Raw genomic sequence first — 21467 nt, forward strand, 5'->3', positions numbered from 1 at the left:
CCTTGTAAAAACCACTGGCTCCAGGTATATCATCTCAGCCCAGCACAGACAGACGTTTCACATAATCTGGTAACAAGCTCAGCCTTCCCTCCCTGTCGATCACCCCAAACTACCCACTCTTCCCCACATACAGCATGTTTTTCACACTCTACCTCCCCACACACTGTCTGCTCTGCCTGACATGTGCTTCTGCACAAGCACACCTGAACTTATTCACCTTCAAACTCAGTGCCACCATTTGCTCTCCTGTAAAACCTTATTCAACTATGGTAGGCAAGATTACTCACATCTTCCTCTGTGTTTCTCTCACTTTGACTGTCTGTATACTTTCAATCCCAACTAGACTGAGAGCAATGATTAGCAGGGATCACATCTACTCGTCTTCCTATCTCCTGGTGCTTTACCCATAAGAGACACTTCAAAACATGCCAGATGATGACAACAGAGAAAATAACAGTAGGGCCTGGGCTGAAGCCTCAAATATCCAACTTGTAGTTCTAGATCAAGGGCTGCAACTTTTTCTAAAAAGGCCAGGTGGTAAATATTTTTGGCTTTGTGGGTCATACAGGCTCTGTTGTAAATACTCAGCCTTGTCACCGCAGCATGAAGACAACCACGGACAAGGCATACATAAATGGGTGTGGCTGTGTTCCCCAAAATTTCGTTTGCAAAATCAGGCATGGCAGGCTGGATTTGAGCCACGGGCATAGTTTGCCAACGCCTGATCTCTAAGATTGGGAACATCCTTAGGGCACCTACCTCTCATGATAAATAAAGTTGGAGCCTCTACCCAAATTGGCTTAAATCGAATATTTTTATCTTATGGGACAGGATGCAAACATAAAGGTTCTCCCCAACAGAAAGCTCTAGTGATGCCTGGACAACCTCCCTATCTCCAGTGTCTCGAACAGTGAGTGTTATCAGTTACCCTTTCACCCATATCGGAGCACAGCAGTTTCCGCTTAAAGTTCTTCCGTGGGTTCCCGTTTCTTACAGGAGTGGTGACAGTGATCATGATGGTGACAGTGATTGTGACGGCAGCAGCAGAAAGCAGTTAATGCTCATTTCACATGTGTCAGGCACCGTTCTAAGCATTTTACAGGCATGAATTAATTTAGCTCCATGAAGTAGGAACTATAGTCATTCCTACTAGAGGAACACCCCCATTGCCTGAGGCTCCACAGCAAGTGGCATAGCTATGGGGCTCAAACCCAGGCAGTCTGGCCACAGGACCCTTGCAGCAAACTGCTCTTCCAAAGCCCAGCTGTTGGGCATGACTAAAGAGATGTTCACAATATGGCCCTTGACTAGCTGATCATTCCTTATCCAACCAGATGCTGAATTTTCCGCACTCCTCCCAAGAATACACACGTTAAGGTTTCCCTGTCTGAACACGATCTTCTCTCTGCCTGGAGGGCTCTCTCCTCATCAGCCTGGTGCACATGTAATCAGCCTTACGTCTTGGCTCAAACACAATCTCTCTCTCCGTGATACCTTCCCTGACTCCCTCAGTTACACTTAGATGTCCTTTCTTCTATGTTCCTGCTACATCTTTGTCTTGTAAGAGAAAAAAATGGTACACTTATGTTCATAACGGCATTATTCACAAGAGTCAAAAGGTGGATGTCACCCAAGTGTCCCTCAACAGACAAATGGATAAACAAAATGGGGTATACATACAGTGGAACATTATTTAGTCTTTGAAAGGAAGGAAATTCTCTCTCTGTCCCAAAAATAAATAAAAAACGTTGAAAAAAAAAAATTAAAAAAAAAAAAAAAAAAAAAAAAAGGGGCGCCTGGGTGGCGCAGCCGGTTGAGCGTCCGACTTCAGCCAGGTCACGATCTCGCGGTCTGTGAGTTCGAGCCCCGCGTCAGGCTCTGGGCTGATGGCTCGGAGCCTGGAGCCTGTTTCCGATTCTGTGTCTCCCTCTCTCTCTGCCCCTCCCCCGTTCATGCTCTGTCTCTCTCTGTCCCAAAAATAAATAAAAAACGTTGAAAAAAAAAAAAAAAAAAAGAAAGGAAGGAAATTCTGACATGTGATATAACAAGGATAAACTGTGAGGAATTACGGTAAGCGAAATAAACCAGTCACAAAAATACAAACAGTGTTATGATTCCACTTCTAATAAGGTCCCCAGAGTAGTCAAATTCACAGAGACAGAAAGTAGAATGGTGGTTGCCAGTGACTAGAATAAAAGGGGAATGAAAAAGAGCTACTGTTTAATGGGTACAGAATTTTACTTTTGCAAGATGAAAAGCATTCTGAAGACAGGTTGCACAATAATGTTATTGAACTTAACACTACTGACCTATACACTTAAAAATGGTTACGATGGTGGGGCACCTGGCTGGCTCAGTCGGTTGAACGTCTGACTCTTGCTTTTGGCTCAGGTCATGATCTCACGGTTCATGAGTTTGAGCCCCACATCGGGTGAGCTCTAGCCCCGCTCCGGGCTCTGACTCTCTTCTCCTTCTCTCTCCTTCTCTCTCTGAACCTCATGGGATTCTCTCTCTTTCTCTCAGAAAGAAATAAATAGGGATTCCTGGGTGGCTCAGTCAGTTGAGCATCCAACTTCAGCTCAGCTCATGATGTCACAGTTCGTGGGTTTGAGCCCCATGCTGGGCTCTGTGCTGACAGCTCAGAGCCTGGAGCCTGCTTCAGATTCTGTGTCTCCCTCTCTCTCTGCTCCTCCCCCGCACTCTATCTCTCTCAAAAATATAAAATAAAAATTATAAATAAATAAATAAATAAATAAATAAATAAATAAATAAAATTAGATAAAATTCTTAAAATATTTATCCTGAATGCATTCATCTTCCTAAACTCTTGTTAGTTCCAATAGTTTTTCTTTTTTTTTTTCTTAGCTTATTTATTTTGAGAGAGAGAGAGAAAGAGCGTGAGCAGGGGAGGGGGAGAGGCAGAAGGAGGGAGAATTGCAAGCAGGCTCCTGTCAGCATAGAGGTGTATGCAGGGCTCGAACCCAGGTACCGTGGGATCATGACCCAAGCCAAAATCAAGAGTCAGACACTTAACTGACTGAACCACCCAGGTGCCCCTCCAATAGTGGTGTTTTTGTTTTTTGTTTTTTGTTTCTTTTTAATTATCTCCCTTGGATCTTGTAGGAAGCCCTATCCATCTATAAATAATGACAATTTTGTCTCTAGCTTTCCAACATTTATGCCCTCATTCCTTTTTCTGTCTTACTGTATTGGCTGAATCCTTCAGAAAAACATTAATGGCAAGAGGCATCCTCAATCTTGTAACTGCTTTTAATGAGAATAGTTTAGTGTTCCATCATGTGCATACTGTTCTGTTTGGTTTCTGACAAATATTCTTTATTGTGTTAAGAAAGTTCTGACAAATTTTATTTACTGTGTTAAGAAAGTTTCTTACTTCTTATCTAGAATGGACACTACATTTGTTGTCTAACAAAAATGAGGGTTTTTCTTCTTTATCTTACTAATTTAGTGAATTACATTAATAGAATTCCTAATGTTGAGCCATCCTTGCACTCCTAGAATATAAGCCATGGTTGGTACACTAACTAGGATACCAAAATCGTGATCATTTTCTTTACTTACACTGTCTTTTTTGGGTTTTGATATTAGGATTATTCCAGCCTCATAAAATAAGTTGGAAACATCTCTTTTCTTTCTAGACTTTGGAAGAGTTTGAATGATAACAGAACAATCCATACCATGAAAGTCCGTTAAAATAAAACTTTTAAACCATCGGGCCTATTGGCTTTTTTTGGTGGGAAAGGGAGTGTACAGTTTTTTAAAAGTTTTTTTCAATATATATTTATGGTCACTGATCTATTTAAGTTTTGTTCTTCTTTTTTAGTATATTTTAATTTTACATTTTATTGCATTATAAAATTGTTTGATTTTTCTGTTTCTCCCAGGCCACAACGTCCTCTAAACCAAGGGGTCATGATAACTAGCACAACACAGTAAGATATATCCACACATACACACATAATAGATTGGATGTTACAGATATTTTAGATATTCTACATAGATAATATATTAGATGTTCTAGATAGATATGTCTATCATATATCAATATAAGTGATATGTCTGTCATATAACAACAGAAGTGATGGGGCCAGTGGCATGGAACTGTTTCCCAGTGGAAGTTAGTGTCATGTTCTCTCTATCCCCTAGGCTAACCACATCTCTAGCTCTAGTGAGGATATTCTCAAACTTAAGCACAAAAGAGAAATGCACATGAACCTGAATGATTCAGTCTCAAATAATATCCAAGGTGGCACCCAGGAACAGTACCTTATCATACCCCACTCGTGCAAATGTGAACTGGTACAGTCTTTAGAGAAGGGAATCTAGATCTATAAAACTAAAATATATACACCCTTTGACCCAGCAATTCCATGCCTGGAAATTTATCATAGAGAAATCAAAGTGCAAACATAAAGTTGTATAGGGAGACATTGCAGTAGTGTTTATAATGGGGGGAAAAAAACCAGGATGAAGCAAATGTCAACGAAAGAATAATTGAATAAAGTATAGCAAATCTATACCACAGAATATTATAGAGCAAATAAAGAAAATGAGTTAGCTTTACAGTACTGGACTTAGAAGGATTTATATGACATAATATTAAATGAAAAAAGCAAGAGGCAGAGAAGTAAACCCATTTAAATATGATGTGTGTGTGTGTGTGTGTGTGTGTGTGTGTGTGTGTATTTTCTGTAATCTATATGAGTCTGGAGAAAGGTATGAAACCATATATACCACACTATTAATGTTGGTTTCCTGGGAAGAGATAATAAAGGAAGGGAGTGACACTGCAGATTTTTGTAAAACTTTCTTCCCTGTACCATTGTGTAATGTTAAAAAAAAAAATTTTTTTTAAAGGAGAGTGCATTATATACTCAAGAAAAAAAAAATGAATTCTTTTCATTGGATAGAAGAAAAAACACCAAAACACCCACTTCTACCATGGAGGTCGGTGCACGCCCTAACAACTGGGTAAGAGCAAGCACATCTTTGAACGTCAGAAGGAAAGCACATCTTCAATAGTGCTTTGTTTCTTCCCACGGCTCACCTGGGCTGCAGTGGCCGCAGTCTGGAGCAGGCGGGACTCTTCCCACAGGCACCGGGCCACAATTCGGGCAATCTCCATTGGCTTCTCCAGATACCTGCTCTGTAGGTGGGAGAGAGAGAATGAAAAGTAGTAGCAGCAGACTAAGGAAATGCGGATCCAACTTTGCTAACTTAAAGCTAACTTCCTCATAGATTGATGAGCATTACATCTACTATATGAAACAATAAAACGAGGGCCTCAGAGCCTGACCCCCACCAGTGGGAGATGAAGGGGCAAACAGGAAAAAGATCGTCACGAGCTGTACACCTGTGACTGAAGACATGTTAGTCTGAGTCTTTGGACAGTATGTTATCCTGGTCAAAGGCAACAGACTTTGTCTAAGAGTATCCAGTTATGGTCAAACATTTAACATTTAAAAATAAGTCACTGGAGCACCTGGGTGGCTCAGTCGGTTGAGCATCCGACTTCGGCTCAGGTCATGATCTCACGGTTCGTGGGTTCAAGCCCTGTACCAGGCTCTATGCTGACAGCTCAGAGCCTGGAGCCTGCTTCAGATCCTGTGTGTGTCTCTCTCTGTCCCTCCCCTGCTTGTGCGCTCTCTCTCTCTCTCTCAAAAATAAACATTTTTTAAAGTTTCTTAAAAAATGAATAAAAATTAAAAAATAAAAATAACTCATCTTCCTATGAAACCACTAGTTACTGATCATGTTATTAACATGCTAACACAATATAATTAACATAACAATCCTAGCATTACCTCAACAGACAAAAGAAGCGGATTTCAGATAAAGATGCTCAAGGGTGGGTATACGGAGGTTTGAGAAAGGGCTACTAGCTTCTCCTTTGATTGAAAGTACAAGATAGGATCTCAATACTTAGCCAAATGAGAAAAGAAATACTCCCTGGACAGAAAGTGAACACCCTACTCTGCGGGGTCAAGTTTCTCATCACACCTGAAGGAACTGCTTGATTCTTCGCAGATTGTGCTGATAGAGAACATTCGATTCCTGTAGGAAACGGCTGTACTGCTGGTCGATCTCACCCAAGAGATTATGAAACACCAAAGTAGCATGTGATTCTTTGCTGGCCGCATATGCCCTAGGAAAAAGAAGAAGGATATAGAATGATTCTGAAACCTACACACACACATGCGCATGCACACGCATAGAAACCATCAAGGAGGGTAGAAAACAAGGCAAACCCGATGCTTTAACCCACTCATCACTTAGATTCACCTTGCTGAGCAACAAGAAATATTATGAATTCAATGATTATTAACAATTATTCCAGATCCCAGTAGCCACTGTCAGAGTCTATACTTATAATAAAAATATTCAGGTGAAGTGGACAGATACGCTGTTGTGCTTTTAAATTCTTAGCTCTGAGGTCAGATTAGTAGTAGCTAATAAGCAATCCCATGCTGGCATGGTCTATCTCCATCCTCTCTGCATCATCTCCCTGGCCCCTCACCAAACTCTAGAAAAACTAGGTCACAGGCCGGAATGAAATGAAAATTAATAGGTAGATCTGAACACATTAAAATGAAGGAAACGGTCATTGGAATTCTGTGCCATTATCTCCTCTATGAAAGAGTCTATTTCTCTTATCTGTGTCTCTTCCTATAACTAAAAGGGAATCAGAATTATGGGCCCGAATCTCTACCCATGCCAGAACTTTCATTGAGATAAAAAATATTTGTAGCACATGCCTGGAGTGTCAGAACACACAGAGGATCTCACCAAGTCAATGAGATCCAAATCAGCCTTCAAAACATCCACCACCAGGCAGGTTGCTTCAATGTGCCAAGAGACAGTTGCCCGCACACACTTCTAATACAGAAAACGTTTTTACAAGACCGAGAGTACCTCTTTATCTCCTGATCTCTTTCACCCCACCACCTACACCCCTAAGTTTTTTGATGAAATAGTTAGCACAGAATGAAGCTACAGCACGTTACGTCTCTTGACTCAAACCAAAACCTGACAATTTGGGGAGTTTCTCAGGAAGGACTTACCAATCTTGACTCTCAATCCAAGGGGCCAGAAACTGCCGCAGCTCCATCGGGAAGCTGTCACTGTACAGCTGATGAAGCTGCTCCAGGTACCGTGTGTCGAGCTGCTGTAGCTGATTCCATTGGGCCATCCTGCGGGAGTCAGGGGTCCCAGCTGTAAACCAAAGTGTTCATATGGTCACTGCAAGCCCAAGTAGGAGTCAATAATCTAGAAACACCCCACCTACCCAACACAGGCATCAGATCTGCGCTTAGGAATAAAAGATGCTTTGGAAAGGATCCTGGGTGGTTCTCCCCGTGTACAACAATACGTACACATTCACAGTCTCTAACTCTGGAACCACGTCGCAACTTCTTATTGGCTAGGATGTCAAGGTCAGCATGGCCTCTGCCAAGTTCCAGAATCCATTATCTACCAGAAGTATGTGAAGCTGAAAAATTACATAACTTCCAGGTTTCCACTTCCTCATCAGAGGAAGAGATCATAATTTCTATTTCTCATGGTTGTTGAGATAATTCCAAAGAACCCAGCCCAGTGCCTGGCACACAACAGATGCTGAACAGATGTTAGCTCCTTCCTTTCCACCCAATCCCCCCTTTTCACTGGGTGAACTGGAAGGAATGTACACCAAACCTAAACTAAAACCAAAATGCGGGATGTGGCTGCTCAGGGAGGACGGAGAGCAAAACTCAAGGAATACAGGTTTAAAAGTATAAGCAAGGACCTGCCTGGGATTCTCCCACTCAATGAAAAGTAATTTTGTTTTGAAAGTTCTCATTCCGGGATGAGAAAGAAGAGATGCTAAATATCAGGCATACAAGTTTTGTCCCCAGGCATACAAGCTCATGAATACACCAGGGAAATGCTCAGGTATGAGAAACCAGCCTGGCTAACCACCTTTAGTCCTCTTTCTGAATAGCTTGGGTCACGGAAATATCATTTTTTTTTTCCAAAAAATTTTTAATGTTTGTATTCATTTTTGAGTCAGAGTAAGACAGAGCATGAGCAGGGGAGGGGCAGAGAGAGAGGGAGACACAGAATCCAAAGCAGGCTCCAGGCTCTGAGCACAGAGCCTGACGCGGGGCTCAAGCTCATGGACTGTGAGATCATGACCTGAGCCGAAGTCGGACGCTTAACCAACTGAGCCACCCAGGCGCCCCCCCCCCCTTTTTTTTTTTTTTTTGAGAGAGAGAGAGAGCACGAAAGCAGGTACTGGGGCAGAGGGAGGGGGAAAGACAGAATCTTAAGCAGCCTCCATGCCTAGTGCAGAGCTGGACAAGGGCTCTATGCAACAACCATAAGATCATGACTTGAGCCAAAATCAAGAGCTGGACACTCAACCAACTGAGCCACCCAGGCGTGCCATGGAAACATCAGTACAGACCAAGCAGTCTTAAGAGGTTGTAAAAATGACTACGAGTAATAGCCAAAGAGTGACATATGTACAGATCAAAGTATACTGAGATGGTTCTCTGGGATTGTGAGAACATTTAATGAAAGACTGAAGGCACACAAACATGTACACTTATCCAGAGTTCTTTATTTATTTCTCAGAGGAGGCATGAAGAAGCACCCTTATAACTGCCCCTTTCATAAAAATTACGGAGTCAGGGCACCTGAGTGGCCCAGTCAGTTAAGCATCCAACTTTGGCTCAGGTCATAACCTCATGGTTTGTGAGTTTAAGTCCCACATTGGGCTCTGTGCTATTAGTGCAGAGCCCATCTTGGATCCTGTCTGTGTCTCCCTCCCTCCCTCCCTCCCTCTCTCTCTCTCTGCCCCTCCCCCACTCACTCTCATTCTCTCTCTCTCTCAAAAATAAACATAAATAAACAAATAAATATTTAAAAAATCATAAAAATTACAGAGCAAACTGGTAACAAAACCAACAGGTCTTGGGGTGCCTGGGTGGTTCACTTGGTTGAGCGTCCAACTTCGGCTCAGGTCCCGATCTCACAGCTCGTGGGTTCGAGCCCCGCGTCGGGCTCTGTGCTGACAGCTCGGAGCCTGGAGCCTGCTTCGGATTCTGTGCCTCCCTCTCTCTCTGCCCCTAACCCACCTGCATTCTGCCTCTGTCTCTCTCAAAAATAAAAATTAAAACAAAACAAAACAAAACAAAAAACCAATAGGTCTTCTGTTCCCCAAGCGGCAAGTATAATGGTAGCTAAGTGATTCAGGATCAGGTTTTTGTACAGAAACTAAGAGGCCTGTGCTGCAGGTTCCTTCCCACTTTTGTGGGAACACACACAGAATAACCTGCCTGCTACTGCCAGGGTGCAGGATCCCAAAGGTGCCATCAACTGTCAAGCTCTCAAGCATACATTCAAGAAAGCACAGGCAGGACCTTCCCAGTGGTCTTTTTTTTTTTTTTTTTTTTAACGTTTATTTATTTTTGAGACAAAGAGAGACAGAGCATGACGGGGGAGGGTCAGAGAGAGGGAGACACAGAATCCGAAACAGGCTCCAGGCTCTGAGCTGTCAGCACAGAGACCGACGTGGGGCTCGAACTCACGGACCTTGAGATCATGACTCGAGCCGAAGTCGGCCGCTTAACTGACTGAGCCACCCAGGCGCCCCCCGCAGTGGTCTTTTATACTGAACAATGAACAATCTAAGGAACACCATCCAAAAGAGATGTAATGCAAGCCACATACAGAATCTTGGGTTTTCTAGTAGCCATATTAAAAAACTAAAAAGAAACAAGTAAATTAAAATTTTTTAAATTGTTTAGTTATTTTTTTTTTTTTGAGAGAGAGAACGCAAGTGGGGGAGGGGCAAAGAGAGGGAGAGACATGGAATCCGAAGCAGGCTCCAGGCTCTGAGCTGTCAGCACAGAGACCAATGTGGGGCTCAGACTCACAGAGAGTGAGATCATGACCTGAGCTGAAGCTGGACACTTAACCAGCTGAGCCACCCAGGCGCCCCACGAGAGCATGAAACTCTTGATCTCAGGCTTGTGAGTTCAAGCCTCGCGTGGGGCACAGGCTTACTTAAAAAAATAATAAATAATAAAATTAAAAACACTTAAAATATATAGTATATATATACATATCTATGTAGATATATATACATAGGTATATATATCTACATAGATATACATAGACATACATATCTATCTACATAGAGTATAAAATGTTATCACTTCAACATATAACTGCACAAAAATTAATGAGATACTTTATATTCTTCCTCTGGTACTGACTTCTCTAAATCCGGTGTGTAATTTACACTTATAGCACAGACCTGAGGTATTTCCCTCCTCATGTACCAAGGGCTTAAATTCCACTGATGAAAAAATTCAATAAAGCAAAGAGATGAGAATTTCAGAATGAGATATTTGCCCCAATCAGACCAATACATTTCCACAAATAAATTCAATTTTCCAACAGCATTAGAGGGGAATTAAGTAAGTTTCCTGGGTGCTTGGGAATTTTTTTTTTTCTAAACAATGTCTTCTATCCTCTTAGGAACCTCCCAAACACGTTCATCTACCATGCCTTTGCGGTTGCCCCTCTCCTTGCCACCCCCAAGACCAACCTGCCACAGGACAGATGCTGCTTGGGCAGTGGTACATGTATACCAAACACTGGCTGGAATGAAAGGGGTAGCTGAGGCACTATAACCGTGGCGTGTGTTACCCTCAATAAGAAATCAAAGGCCATTAGAATTCTCTTACAATATTCACATTAGGGCCGAGTTAAAATCTGCCTCAGAACTAAAAGTGTCAAGATCTGCCTTATGTTTCTCAGGATGTGATCTGCATAGAAATCTGTATAATATGTCAATTTATGTAGAGTCTACTGCACACAAATGTGTTGAAACTCTAGATTTACATTAATTCAATATGGTGGCCACTAGCCACATGTGGCTAGTGAGCACTCAAAATGTGGCTAGTTCAAACTGAGATATACTGTAAGTGTAAAATGTACAGTGGGTTTTGAAGACTTAATACAAAAAAAAAAAAGAATGTAAAATATCTCACTAATGTTGAAATGATAATATCTTGGATGTACTGGGTTAAATGAAATATATTATTAAAATTAATTTCACTAAATCTTTCTACTTCTAATGTGGCTACTAGAAAATTTAACATTACAGGGGCACCTGGGTGGCTCAGTCTGTTAAGCGGCCGACTTCGTCTCAGGTCACGATCTCACAGTTTGTGAGTTCGAGCCCCGCACCAGGCTCTGTGCTGACAGCTCAGAGCCTGGAGCCTGCTTCAGATTCTGTCTCCCTCTCTCTCTGCCCCTCCCCCGCTCATGTTCTGTCTCTCTCTCAAAAATAAATAAACATTAAAAAAAATTTTTAATTAAAAAGAAAATTTAACATTACTTATGTGACTTGCATTCTATTTTTATTGGATACTGCTGCTCTTGTGTAACCAAAAAGCTATAGTTTTCCTAATAAAGGATTTAAAGAAATAGACTTTTTTTTTTTTTTTTTTTAAGTACACTCTATCCCAATGTGAGACTTGAACTCCCAACCCTGAGATCAAGAGGTGCCTGCCCTACAGACTGAGCCAGCCAGGGACCCCTAGACACTCACTTTTTATAAAATTCAGTGTTATAAATTGATAAAAAATAGACTGATTATTTAATTGCTTATCTTGGATACAAATGTAGAGCCATCACAGTCTATTTCCTGATGTTCCATGTTAGAGCCACAAAGCAACATCCCATCACACCTGCTCAATTAGAGATGAATGTTGAGGTCACACATGAATGTCTGCATTTTCAAACCATTAAAAAAAATTACAAGTTCTTGAAAATTGCCCAATTCATTTCAAGTCCACAACTCAGAGGGGTTTTTGTTGTTGAGGTTTTGGTTTTAGTGGGGAGACAACACAAATGGGATATAGTTAAGTAGTACAATAATTATGTCATTACTTAGACCAGAAACCAGTTACTAGTTTTTTCCCATAAAATTAAAGCAAAAATGACTGACGTTATGCTCTACTTCTTAGTCTAGTCACTCTAGGTAATATCGTAATAGCTATCCTATTTTTTTTTTTAATCAGTGTAAATTGAAGGCAGAGAGCAGGTAGTATTTTTAAGGAGAACATGGGCAAAGAGTCAAATAGTGCTGATCTCCTTACAGGCTGCTTAGCTACAAACCCTATTTCATTAACAGCAGCTACAGGGCAATCAGCCCACATGCTCTTCAGAAGAATTGCATATCCTTAAGAGATCACTAGCCAGATTGTCTATGAAAACCATTGCCAACTAGCTTGTGGCAACTGTTTTACTGGAAAAAGTTTTACAAGAGCCTACTTTATTTCACAATCTCAGTTCTGGTTTTTCAAATCACAAATTAATCTAAAGAGCTCCATGTAAGGTCTAACTAAAGGATTTCTCATCTGCAGAATAGGGGGAAGCCTGTGATTTAATAACCACTTTCACTGAACAGCAGGACACACAGAAAATGATTTGCACAATTTGAATGCCAAGTATCATTCTGGGTGCACAGGAGAGAAATGAGTTCATTCCATACAGGGGCTGGCTTAGGGCATGACATCGGGCGTCGTTCTCTCAAGGTGTAAGTGCTAAGTTTAGGTTAGCAGACAGGAGGTGCCAGCATAGGAGGGGAACCTCAGTGTGATCGTGTTCTCTACAACTTTAGAGAAAAGAAAAATAAAAATGAAACAGTAAGTCACCAAAGACTTTCCGGACTTTTCAAAACAGGAATTTCTCAACCCCTTGGGGATAACTTACCAACAAGTCATAAAGCAAACAGCTATTGTCTAATGGGGAACTTATTACTGTAAAGATCACTAAAAAGTTTATCCAAAGTCACAGTTCTCATTTATGTACTGCATTCTAAGGAAACCAAGAGATGTGTTGAGAAACACAAATCAGGACTGCTTACGAAAGGGATTCATTACATCACTATATAAAACTTCATTTTAAATTCAGATTTGCACTTCACATCCATGCGCCAGTGCGTTTATGACAGGGGCAGTGGAGTGAGGGGCCAAAGTGAGGAGAGAGACAAAAGCCAGGGGCATACAACAATCCAAAACAGAAAGTGATCTAAAGATAATTTCTGTTCCACCTTGCAATGTGTCACAAGACTCTCCTTTGGGTGTTAGCCACAATCTATGTTCGAAATACCTATATTATAAATAGAGCATAGACATATTTTATTGGTTGCCTATTCTAACATCCTCTTTGCTGTTAGAAAAGGCCAGTGACTAAGGCAACCAAAGTATAAAGTAACAGAAATCCAACAGATAAAATCACCCAGGGGCACCTGGGTGGCTCATCCAACTCTTGGGTTTGGGTTCAGGTCATGATCTCATGGTTCGTGGGTTTAAGCCCTGTGTCGGGCTCCACACTGACAGTGCAGAGCCTGCTTGGGATTCTCTCTCCCTCTCCCTCTCTAAAATAAATAAAATAAGCATTAAAAAAAAAAAAAAAAACTTAAGGGGAAAAAAAAAAGATAAAATCACCCATATCCTACCATCCCACTCTCCAGAACTACAGTTGACATGTTCATGTAATACCTTTTAACCTACTCAGAGTGTGTATATATTTTCTCTCTTCTAAAATATTAGGGGTGGGGTGCCTAGGTGGCTCAGTAAGTTAAATATCCAACTCTTGATCTCAGCTCAGATCTTGATCTCAGGGTCATCAGTTTAAGCCCTGCATTAGACTCCACACTGGGCATGAAGCCTACTTTGAAAATTAATTAATTAACTAATTAATTAAAATATAAGGGGTACCTAGCTGGCTTAGTCGGTGGAGCATGCAACTCTTGATCTCGAGGTTGTAAATTCGAGCCCCACATTGGGCTGGAGATTACTTAAAAATAAATCTTAAAACATTAGGACCATTGTAATTTTACAGCTTTATATTCACTTTTAATTTTTTAAAATTTTTATATATATATATATATAGAGAGAGAGAGAGAGCGCGCATGTGAGTGGGGGAGGGGGCAGAGGGAGAGAGGGAAAAAGGGAAGGGGAGGGGAAGAGGGAGGGGGAGGGAAGGGGGAGAGGGAAAGAGGGAGGGAGAGAGGGAGGGAGGGAGGGAGAGTGAGAGGGAGGGAGGGAGGGACAGAGAGAGACAGAGAGAGAGAGACAGAGAGAGAGAGAATCCCAAGCAGGCTCCATGCTTAGCACAGAGACTGACAAAGGGCTCAATCTCACAACTGCGATATCATGACCTGAGCCCAAAATCTAGAGTCAGACACTCAACCAGCTGAGACACCCAGGCACCCCACAGAGCCTACATTTAAATATTACAACTTTAGGGTGCGTGGGTGGCTCAGTCATTTAAGCGTTCAACTTCGGCTCAGGTCATGTTCTCCCCATTTGTGGGTTCAAGCCTTGCATCGGGCTCTGTGCTGACAGCTCAGAGCCTGGAGCCTGCTTCGGATTCTGTGTCTCCCTCTCTCTCTGCCCTTCCCCTGGTCACACTCTGTCTCTCTGTCTCTCAAAAATAAATAAATGTTAAACTTTTTTTTTTAATATTACAGCTTTACCTATTTAACCATTTGTAATTTAACTATTCATAATTACCTTAGACATTAAGACTCTGGAATTTCAAATTAGAAAAAGATAATTCAAAATAAGTATGCTTGTATAGTAAATATATAATATCGTTGCTTACAAATCCAAATAGTACCTTTATAAGGTAGAAGATCAAGTGTTTGCCTTTACAATAAGTTTATATATAAATCTAATTTTAATTTCCTTAAAAGACAAAATATTAACAGCTGAGTGCCCAATCCAACTACACCTATTGTAATATTCAAATATATTTAGTTACAAATAATAGGATTTGCTTTAAAGTCAGAAACCAACTCTTCCTTGTAAAAATGGACACTGAGATCTAAAAGAACGTGAATTATAGTTCCCTACTAACGTGACAAATTTGAGTATATAGAAGAAGTACTAAATTACTGGGGAGTAGAGCTCAGAAAAGTGAGAACAAGGACAATTTTTTTTATTAAAAATTTTTTTTAATATTTATTTTTGAGAGAGAGAGAGAGAGAGCATGAGCAGGACAGGGGCAGAGAGAGAGGGAGACACAGAATCTGAAGCAGGCTCTAGGCTCTAAGCTCTCAGCACAGAGCCTGACGTGGGGCTCGAACTCACAGACTGTGAGATCATGACCTGAGCCACAGTCAGACGCTCAACCGACTGAGCCACCCAGCTGCCCTATATCTACCAGTCATCTTTGACAAAAGGATTCCGAGAACTATGAATTAACAAGGTCTCCAGTTATTTCAGATCTAGTAAGTGTCAAGGAATTTCTTTTTTTTTTTTTTTTTTGATGTTTCTATTTATTTCTGAGACAGAGAGAGACAGAGCATAAGCGGGGGAGGGGCAGAGAGACAGGGAGACACAGAATCCGAAGTAGGCTCCAGGCTCCAAGCGGTCAGCACAGACCCCGATGCGAGGCTCGAACTCACAAACCGTGAGATCATTGCCTGGGCCAAAGTCAGTCGCTCAACCGACTGAGCCACCCAGGCGCCCCTCTTTTTTTTTTTTTTTTTTTTTTTTTTTTTTTAAGGTTATTTATCTATTTTGAAAGACAAAGACAGCACAAGCAAGGAAGGGTCAGAGAGAGAGAATCCCAAGCAGGCTCCATGCTGGCAGCATGGAGCCAAACACAGGGCTTGAACCCATGAACCTCCAGATCATGATCTGAGCCGAAACCAAGAGTCAGAAGCTCAACCAAACGTGCCACCCAGGTGCCCCAGTGTCAAAGAATTTTTAAAAAATGGACGTATTCTCCATACTTGATTTGGGATCGGCACCATATTTGATCACAAATATCTCAGATGAAAGGCGCAACAATATAAACCTAATTCCCTCTAAACTGAAAGTAACACAATTAGACAAGCTTCATCAATTACTCAGTACTCAGTTTATGGTTGAGGCTGCCTGATCACAGGTCTGAGCTCTGGATAAAAACCACAAAACAGACCAAATGTGTGCGTCACTTGGTGACACTTCCACTCCCCCAACCAGACAGACTCCTCCGAGGCAGGGTGGTGTGAGGTCAAGCACAACGGGAGGCTCTGACACTGGATGGGCCTGGGTGCAAACCCTGCCTGCCATTTTATCAGCTATTTCTTTTCAAGACGTTACTTGACTACTGAACAGGCTTTTTCTTCAGTAAAATGGGGAAGGACCGCTCTTTGGGAAGACTGTTATAAAAGTTAAAAAAAAAAAAAAGAAAAACAAATAAGTAACAATGGCTTTAAAGCGTGTCCCCCATGCGTTGCTGGGGGCACAGTAGTGCTGGCTTTTTCCTTCCTCCCACAACATTCCTTTCATGGGTACTTCTTATGTTAAATCCACTTCCTCAATGCCCCGGGGAACAGATTAATGTATCAGATTAGCCACGTTAAATAATAAAGTCAGTTTACCCTGCCATGTCAAATGCGTGCATTTTAATGGGTCTTTGTGTCCTATGCTGAGGGAGGGAGTTTGTAGCACTGTGATTTAGAGTAAGTATGTAACAGGAGAAAAGAAAGACAGGAGGGTCCCGTGGTTCTTTGATCAAGTTATCTCCTTACATAGTTCACCTAAGGATAGCTCCAGGTCCTAAAAAGACCAAAGGTGAAAACAACTATGTGATATCCAAATGAAAGAAAAAGATGGAAAGTAAGAACCTTGGTTTAAGAGCAGGCCAAATAACCAATGACTATCACTAAATTTATATGGCACTACCTATGTTCCAGGCACTGTTTTAAGCACTTGCCATCTATTTATTTACTCATTTCATCCTCACGACAACTCTGCGACCTAGATATATTTGTACCCCCATTTTATAGAGGAGGAAACTAGGTACAGAATTTTAAGTGATTTACCCAAGGTCATACAGGTAGTCATGGCACAGAGCTGGAACCCTAATCCACACTTGAACTCAAAACCCTGAGATCAGGAGTCACATGATCTACCAACTGAGCCAGCCAGGTACCCCCATCTTATGGTATTTTAAACAGGCATATACAGTGTTTGAATGAAAGAATCTATCCGTCCCATTGTAAGTGGCCCACATCTAGAATGAATCTCTAATTACATCACAATTTAAACGGTGCACTAAAACACAAGCACATTCAGAGCAGGCAATCAGTGTGGGGAGTCCGAGAACTTGAATGTTTTGCCCAGTAAGAAGACTTGGGGAACAGGAAGTGGGGTTCTAAGAGGGTAAGACAATTACAGAAGTTTGGCTCTTTGATACGTGGAGATCCGTACGTGAAAGGGTGAAACACTTCAGAACCAATCTGCTTCCTCGTTAACACCTACCCCAGATCCTGCCCTCTGGAGTATGCCCTCTGCCAACAGAGGTTCCCTACCCTGGCTGCAGATCAGAATTACAAGAGCAATTTTTTTTTTTCTTTGAAAGTAGAGGTGCCTGGGAAATCAAACCAGATTTGTCAAAGTGGAATCCCTGAGGCAGGGATCCACGTTTTGCTATTTAACATCTCTCGGATGATGCTAACGTGTGGCCACTTTGAGAACCCTGGAATGAGAGCAGGGATCAGGGTTCAACTCTGGAATCACCTGACCGGCTTTCAGAAGCCAGATGCTGGCCTTTACTCCGGATGTACTGAATAATAATCTCCAGGCCTGGGATCCAGGCAGTTGTAATGAAGCAGAACACTGCAGTGACTGTATAAAGCCTATGGCATGAGATGAGGTTGAAGAAATATGAACCCTTGTCCAGGGGCAAAAAGGAAGTCTGAAAAGTTTTAGGCAGACTGGTGACAATTTGATTTATATTTCAGAAAGATCCCTCAGGCTGCCATAATCAAGGTGAGATTTGGCAGTGGCTTGAACCGGGGCAGCAGCCTCAAAGCTGTTTTGAGGTGGACGTCTTCCAGAGATATTAAAGAGGGAGGTGGGAGGGGGCTTGGTGACTGTCTCAAGGGCAAAGGTGACCCAGACAAAGGGAGGAGTAAGGGACAACCTCCCGGGTTCCCGCGGCCTTTGGTGTTCAAATGCAGGCTAAATGTTCACCCTGAGAAATGTCGCAGCAGTAACTCTGACGCTGGGAGAGCCGCGGGGCTGGGTGGCCTCCAAAGACTATTCGGTCTGTAAATTACAATCAGGCTCCATCCCCTCAAGACATTAAGATTGCTGCAACCCAAGAATAAATGCTTTGGGGGAAGTAGCACATTGCTATTTAACAGAAAGGGTCTGGGGCTTGTACTCTGACGCACAAACTCTCCCATTCCCCGCCCAGAAAAGGAGTCAGGAAGGGAAAAGAAAATCAGCCAGAAAGCTCAGAGCCAAAACACACATGGGCCATGATGAGAGCGTCTGACTGTCTCCCTGCATGTGCTTGCTTGCCACCAGTCCATTTTCCACATTTGATCTGAATACTCCCCTACGTTAAATCCCTCTGATGACTTTGCATTGTTCTTGGGCCGAAAAACAAAATCTGTAAAATCAAAGCAGACCAGCGTTGTGCTTCCGGCACGGATCCAGGTGCCCCCACTTAGGTGTGTGGGAGCAAGTGGCAGCCAGTTAGCCTCCCTGTGCTTCAGTTTCCTCACCTGTGAGAAAGGACAGACAACAGGACGTCACAGGATCACCGTAAGGACTAAATGACTCAATGTGAAGAAGCACTTAAGACACAGCTGGCACAACATGTTAAGTGTCTGTGTTATTAATGTGACCGATGGCCTGGTGAGCCCTGTCTTTCTTGTCTCGGCTGCCACCAGCCTGCCGGCTGAGCTCCCGGCGCTCGCTCTGCTCTTCTTTTAGCTGCTCAAAAACACCAAGACGCCCCTCACCCCCCACCGGACCCTCCTTCTGTCCCTGCCACCGCCGGGGACCCGAACACCAGGACTCCATAACGGACGCGTAACCACCACCGCTGGATGCCAGCTCCACGAGAGCAGGAAGAGCCTTGGCTGCTGCCCGGTAGCGTGTTCTCCCCCTCACCCCCCAGCATCCAGCACAGTGCCCGGCTCGTGACAGGTACTCCAAAAACACGCACCGAACGAATAAACCGCGGGGATATTATCCCTCTGTTGAATCAGCCAGATTCTCCCAGGCGAGGACACTGCATCTAGGAAGAGTTATTCTGAGGGCCAGGCCAACCAACCTCAAGATCAAAAGTCGCGTGCTTTACTGACTGAGCCAGTCAGGCACCCCAATTTTCATTTTTATTTTTTTAAAAAAAGTTTTTGAATGTTTTATTTTTGAGAGAGAGAGAGAGAGAGAGAGAGCGAGCATGAGTGGGGAAGGGAAGAGGGAGAGGGAGACACAGAATCTGAAGTAGAGTCCAGGCTCTGAGCTGTCAGCACAGAGCCCGATGCTGGGCTCGAACCCACGAACCATGAGATCATGACCTGAGCTGAAGCCGGACGCTTAACCAACTGAGCCGCCCAGGTGCCCCTATTATATATTTTATTTAAAGTAGGCTCCACGGGGGCGCCTGGGTGGCGCAGTCGGTTAAGCGTCCGACTTCAGCCAGGTCACGATCTCGCGGTCCGTGAGTTCGAGCCCCGCGTCAGGCTCTGGGCTGATGGCTCGGAGCCTGGAGCCTGTTTCTGATTCTGTGTCTCCCTCTCTCTGCCCCTCCCCTGTTCATGCTCTGTCTCTCTCTGTCCCAAAAATAAATAAAAAACGTTGAAAAAAAAAAAAAATTTAAAAAAATAAAGTAGGCTCCACGCCCAATGTGGGGCTTGAACTCAAAACCCCGAGATCAAGAGTTGGATGCTCTACCGACTGAGCCAGCCAGGAGCCCTTTGCCAACTCTTTAAAACAGAAAGAACATAGTCCTTGAGAAACAACTGGATTGGGCAAGCAAAGTGTCATGTCAAACTTTCCAGGCTTGAGGGCAACTGAAGGGAGAAGAAGAGCAAGAGGCTGCTAGAAGCCTGTGGGTATTGTATCTTTGGATAAAGCCCCAGTTACAAAGTCAGAAAAGCATCCACTGATCTGGAATGCTATGTAAGTTATTAATATTCTTCAAAGACAGGAAATTGAAATAAACCAGAGAAAGGGAGCTTAAATTTCTGAATCTCGGTATCACAGACCCATAATATAGCTCACTACTTACTGGAGAGAAGCAAGAACCTTTTCCCAAGTTTATTCAGGCCACTTCCCCTAAAGAGATATTAAGGTAATCCTGGTCACTAAGTACGCAGCAATGCACAACTGGGGCTGACAACACACATCCATGGATCCTGCGTTGGAACTCCTTCCTTCAAAGTTACTGTGGTTTAGGGCAGAACCTCAAATTCAAAGGGCATTTGTGGTGGTTATAAAACACGGCCCTAACTTCTTTAATACTCCTCCAATTGAGACAAGGGGTCTTTGTCCCCTCCCCTTGAATCTGGCCAAGGCCACGACTGCTCCAACCAACAGAGTACAACAGAAGTGTCGATATGCAACTTCCAAGCCTTCCGTCCGATTCTCTTAGAAGGCTCGTTCCCCAGAACCCAGCCAACACCCTGTGAGAAGCCCAAGGCAGGAGAGGCCACGTGAAGGCATTTGGTCTGCAGTCCCAGCTGAGATGAGCCTTTGATTCATCCCAGCCTGGGCATCAGATCTGTGGGTGAAGCAGCCTCCGGACGATGGCTGCCCTGGACGTTCAAGGCAGCTGTGGGCCCAGACACTGTGCAGCAAAGACAGCCACCCCTGCTGTGCCTATCTGAATTTCTGCCCACGGCATCCGTGGACGTAACAAAACGGTCGGGGCTTTGTGCCACTGAATCTGAAGGGGGTTATTGCATTTGATAACTACAGCAACATCTTTACTAACACAGTGATAGAATCCATGTTTACGGAGTCTATCTTCCATGAGAAAGAGTTTGCAGGTTTTTTTATTCTAATTTTTTAAAATATATAATTTATATCCAAATTAGCATATAGTGCAACAATGATTTCAGCAGTAGACTCCTTAGTGCCCCTTACCCATTTAGCCCATCCCTCCTCCCCCAACCCCTCCAGTAGCCCTCAGTTTTTTCTCCATATTTACAAGGCAAAGAATTTGCAGTGTTAAAGGAAAAGGCTTCACTGTTAAAACTAGTTTAATAGTAAACCCCTTCTCTCTCTGTGCACTCAGTCTCCATCTACAAATTGACAATCCCCAAGTTTACATCCCCAGCCCTATCCTCTCTCACGAGCTCCAGTCTTATACCTGACTGCCTATTCAGCATCTCCACTTGGATATCTAAAGAGCACCCCAAACCAACCTCCTCATTAAAGACCTCTCCCGGCCAACTTCCCCATTTTCGCAAATGACAACTCCATTTTTGCATGGGCTCAGGCCACAAACCTTGAAAATAAGCCTGGGGGCGCCTGGGTGGCTCAGTCGGTTAAGCATCTGACTCTTGGTTTCAGCTCAGGTCATGATCTCACAGTTTGCGAGTTCGAGCCCTGCATCGGGCTCTACACCACTAGTGTGGAGCCTGCTTC

General features: G+C 43.0%; 1 protein-coding gene across 5 annotated transcripts in view; it reads right to left on the reverse strand.

The window, feature by feature from the left end:
* STAT3 (signal transducer and activator of transcription 3) overlaps window positions 1-21467 on the reverse strand; it is a 69447-nt gene that overhangs the window by 25050 nt on the left and 22930 nt on the right. For all 5 annotated transcript variants that reach the window (XM_042914542.1, XM_042914540.1, XM_042914541.1 and 2 more), the window contains 3 exons: window positions 7083-7233; window positions 6022-6166; window positions 5069-5167 (listed from right to left, as the gene is read on the reverse strand). In XM_042914542.1, coding sequence (XP_042770476.1) covers window positions 5069-5167; window positions 6022-6166; window positions 7083-7210 — 372 coding nt within the window. In that variant the 5' untranslated portion in view covers window positions 7211-7233. The remainder of the gene's footprint in view (window positions 1-5068; window positions 5168-6021; window positions 6167-7082; window positions 7234-21467) is intronic.

Source organism: Panthera leo, chromosome E1 (genome assembly GCF_018350215.1).
Source record: "Panthera leo isolate Ple1 chromosome E1, P.leo_Ple1_pat1.1, whole genome shotgun sequence".
NCBI classification, from domain to species: domain Eukaryota; kingdom Metazoa; phylum Chordata; class Mammalia; order Carnivora; family Felidae; genus Panthera; species Panthera leo.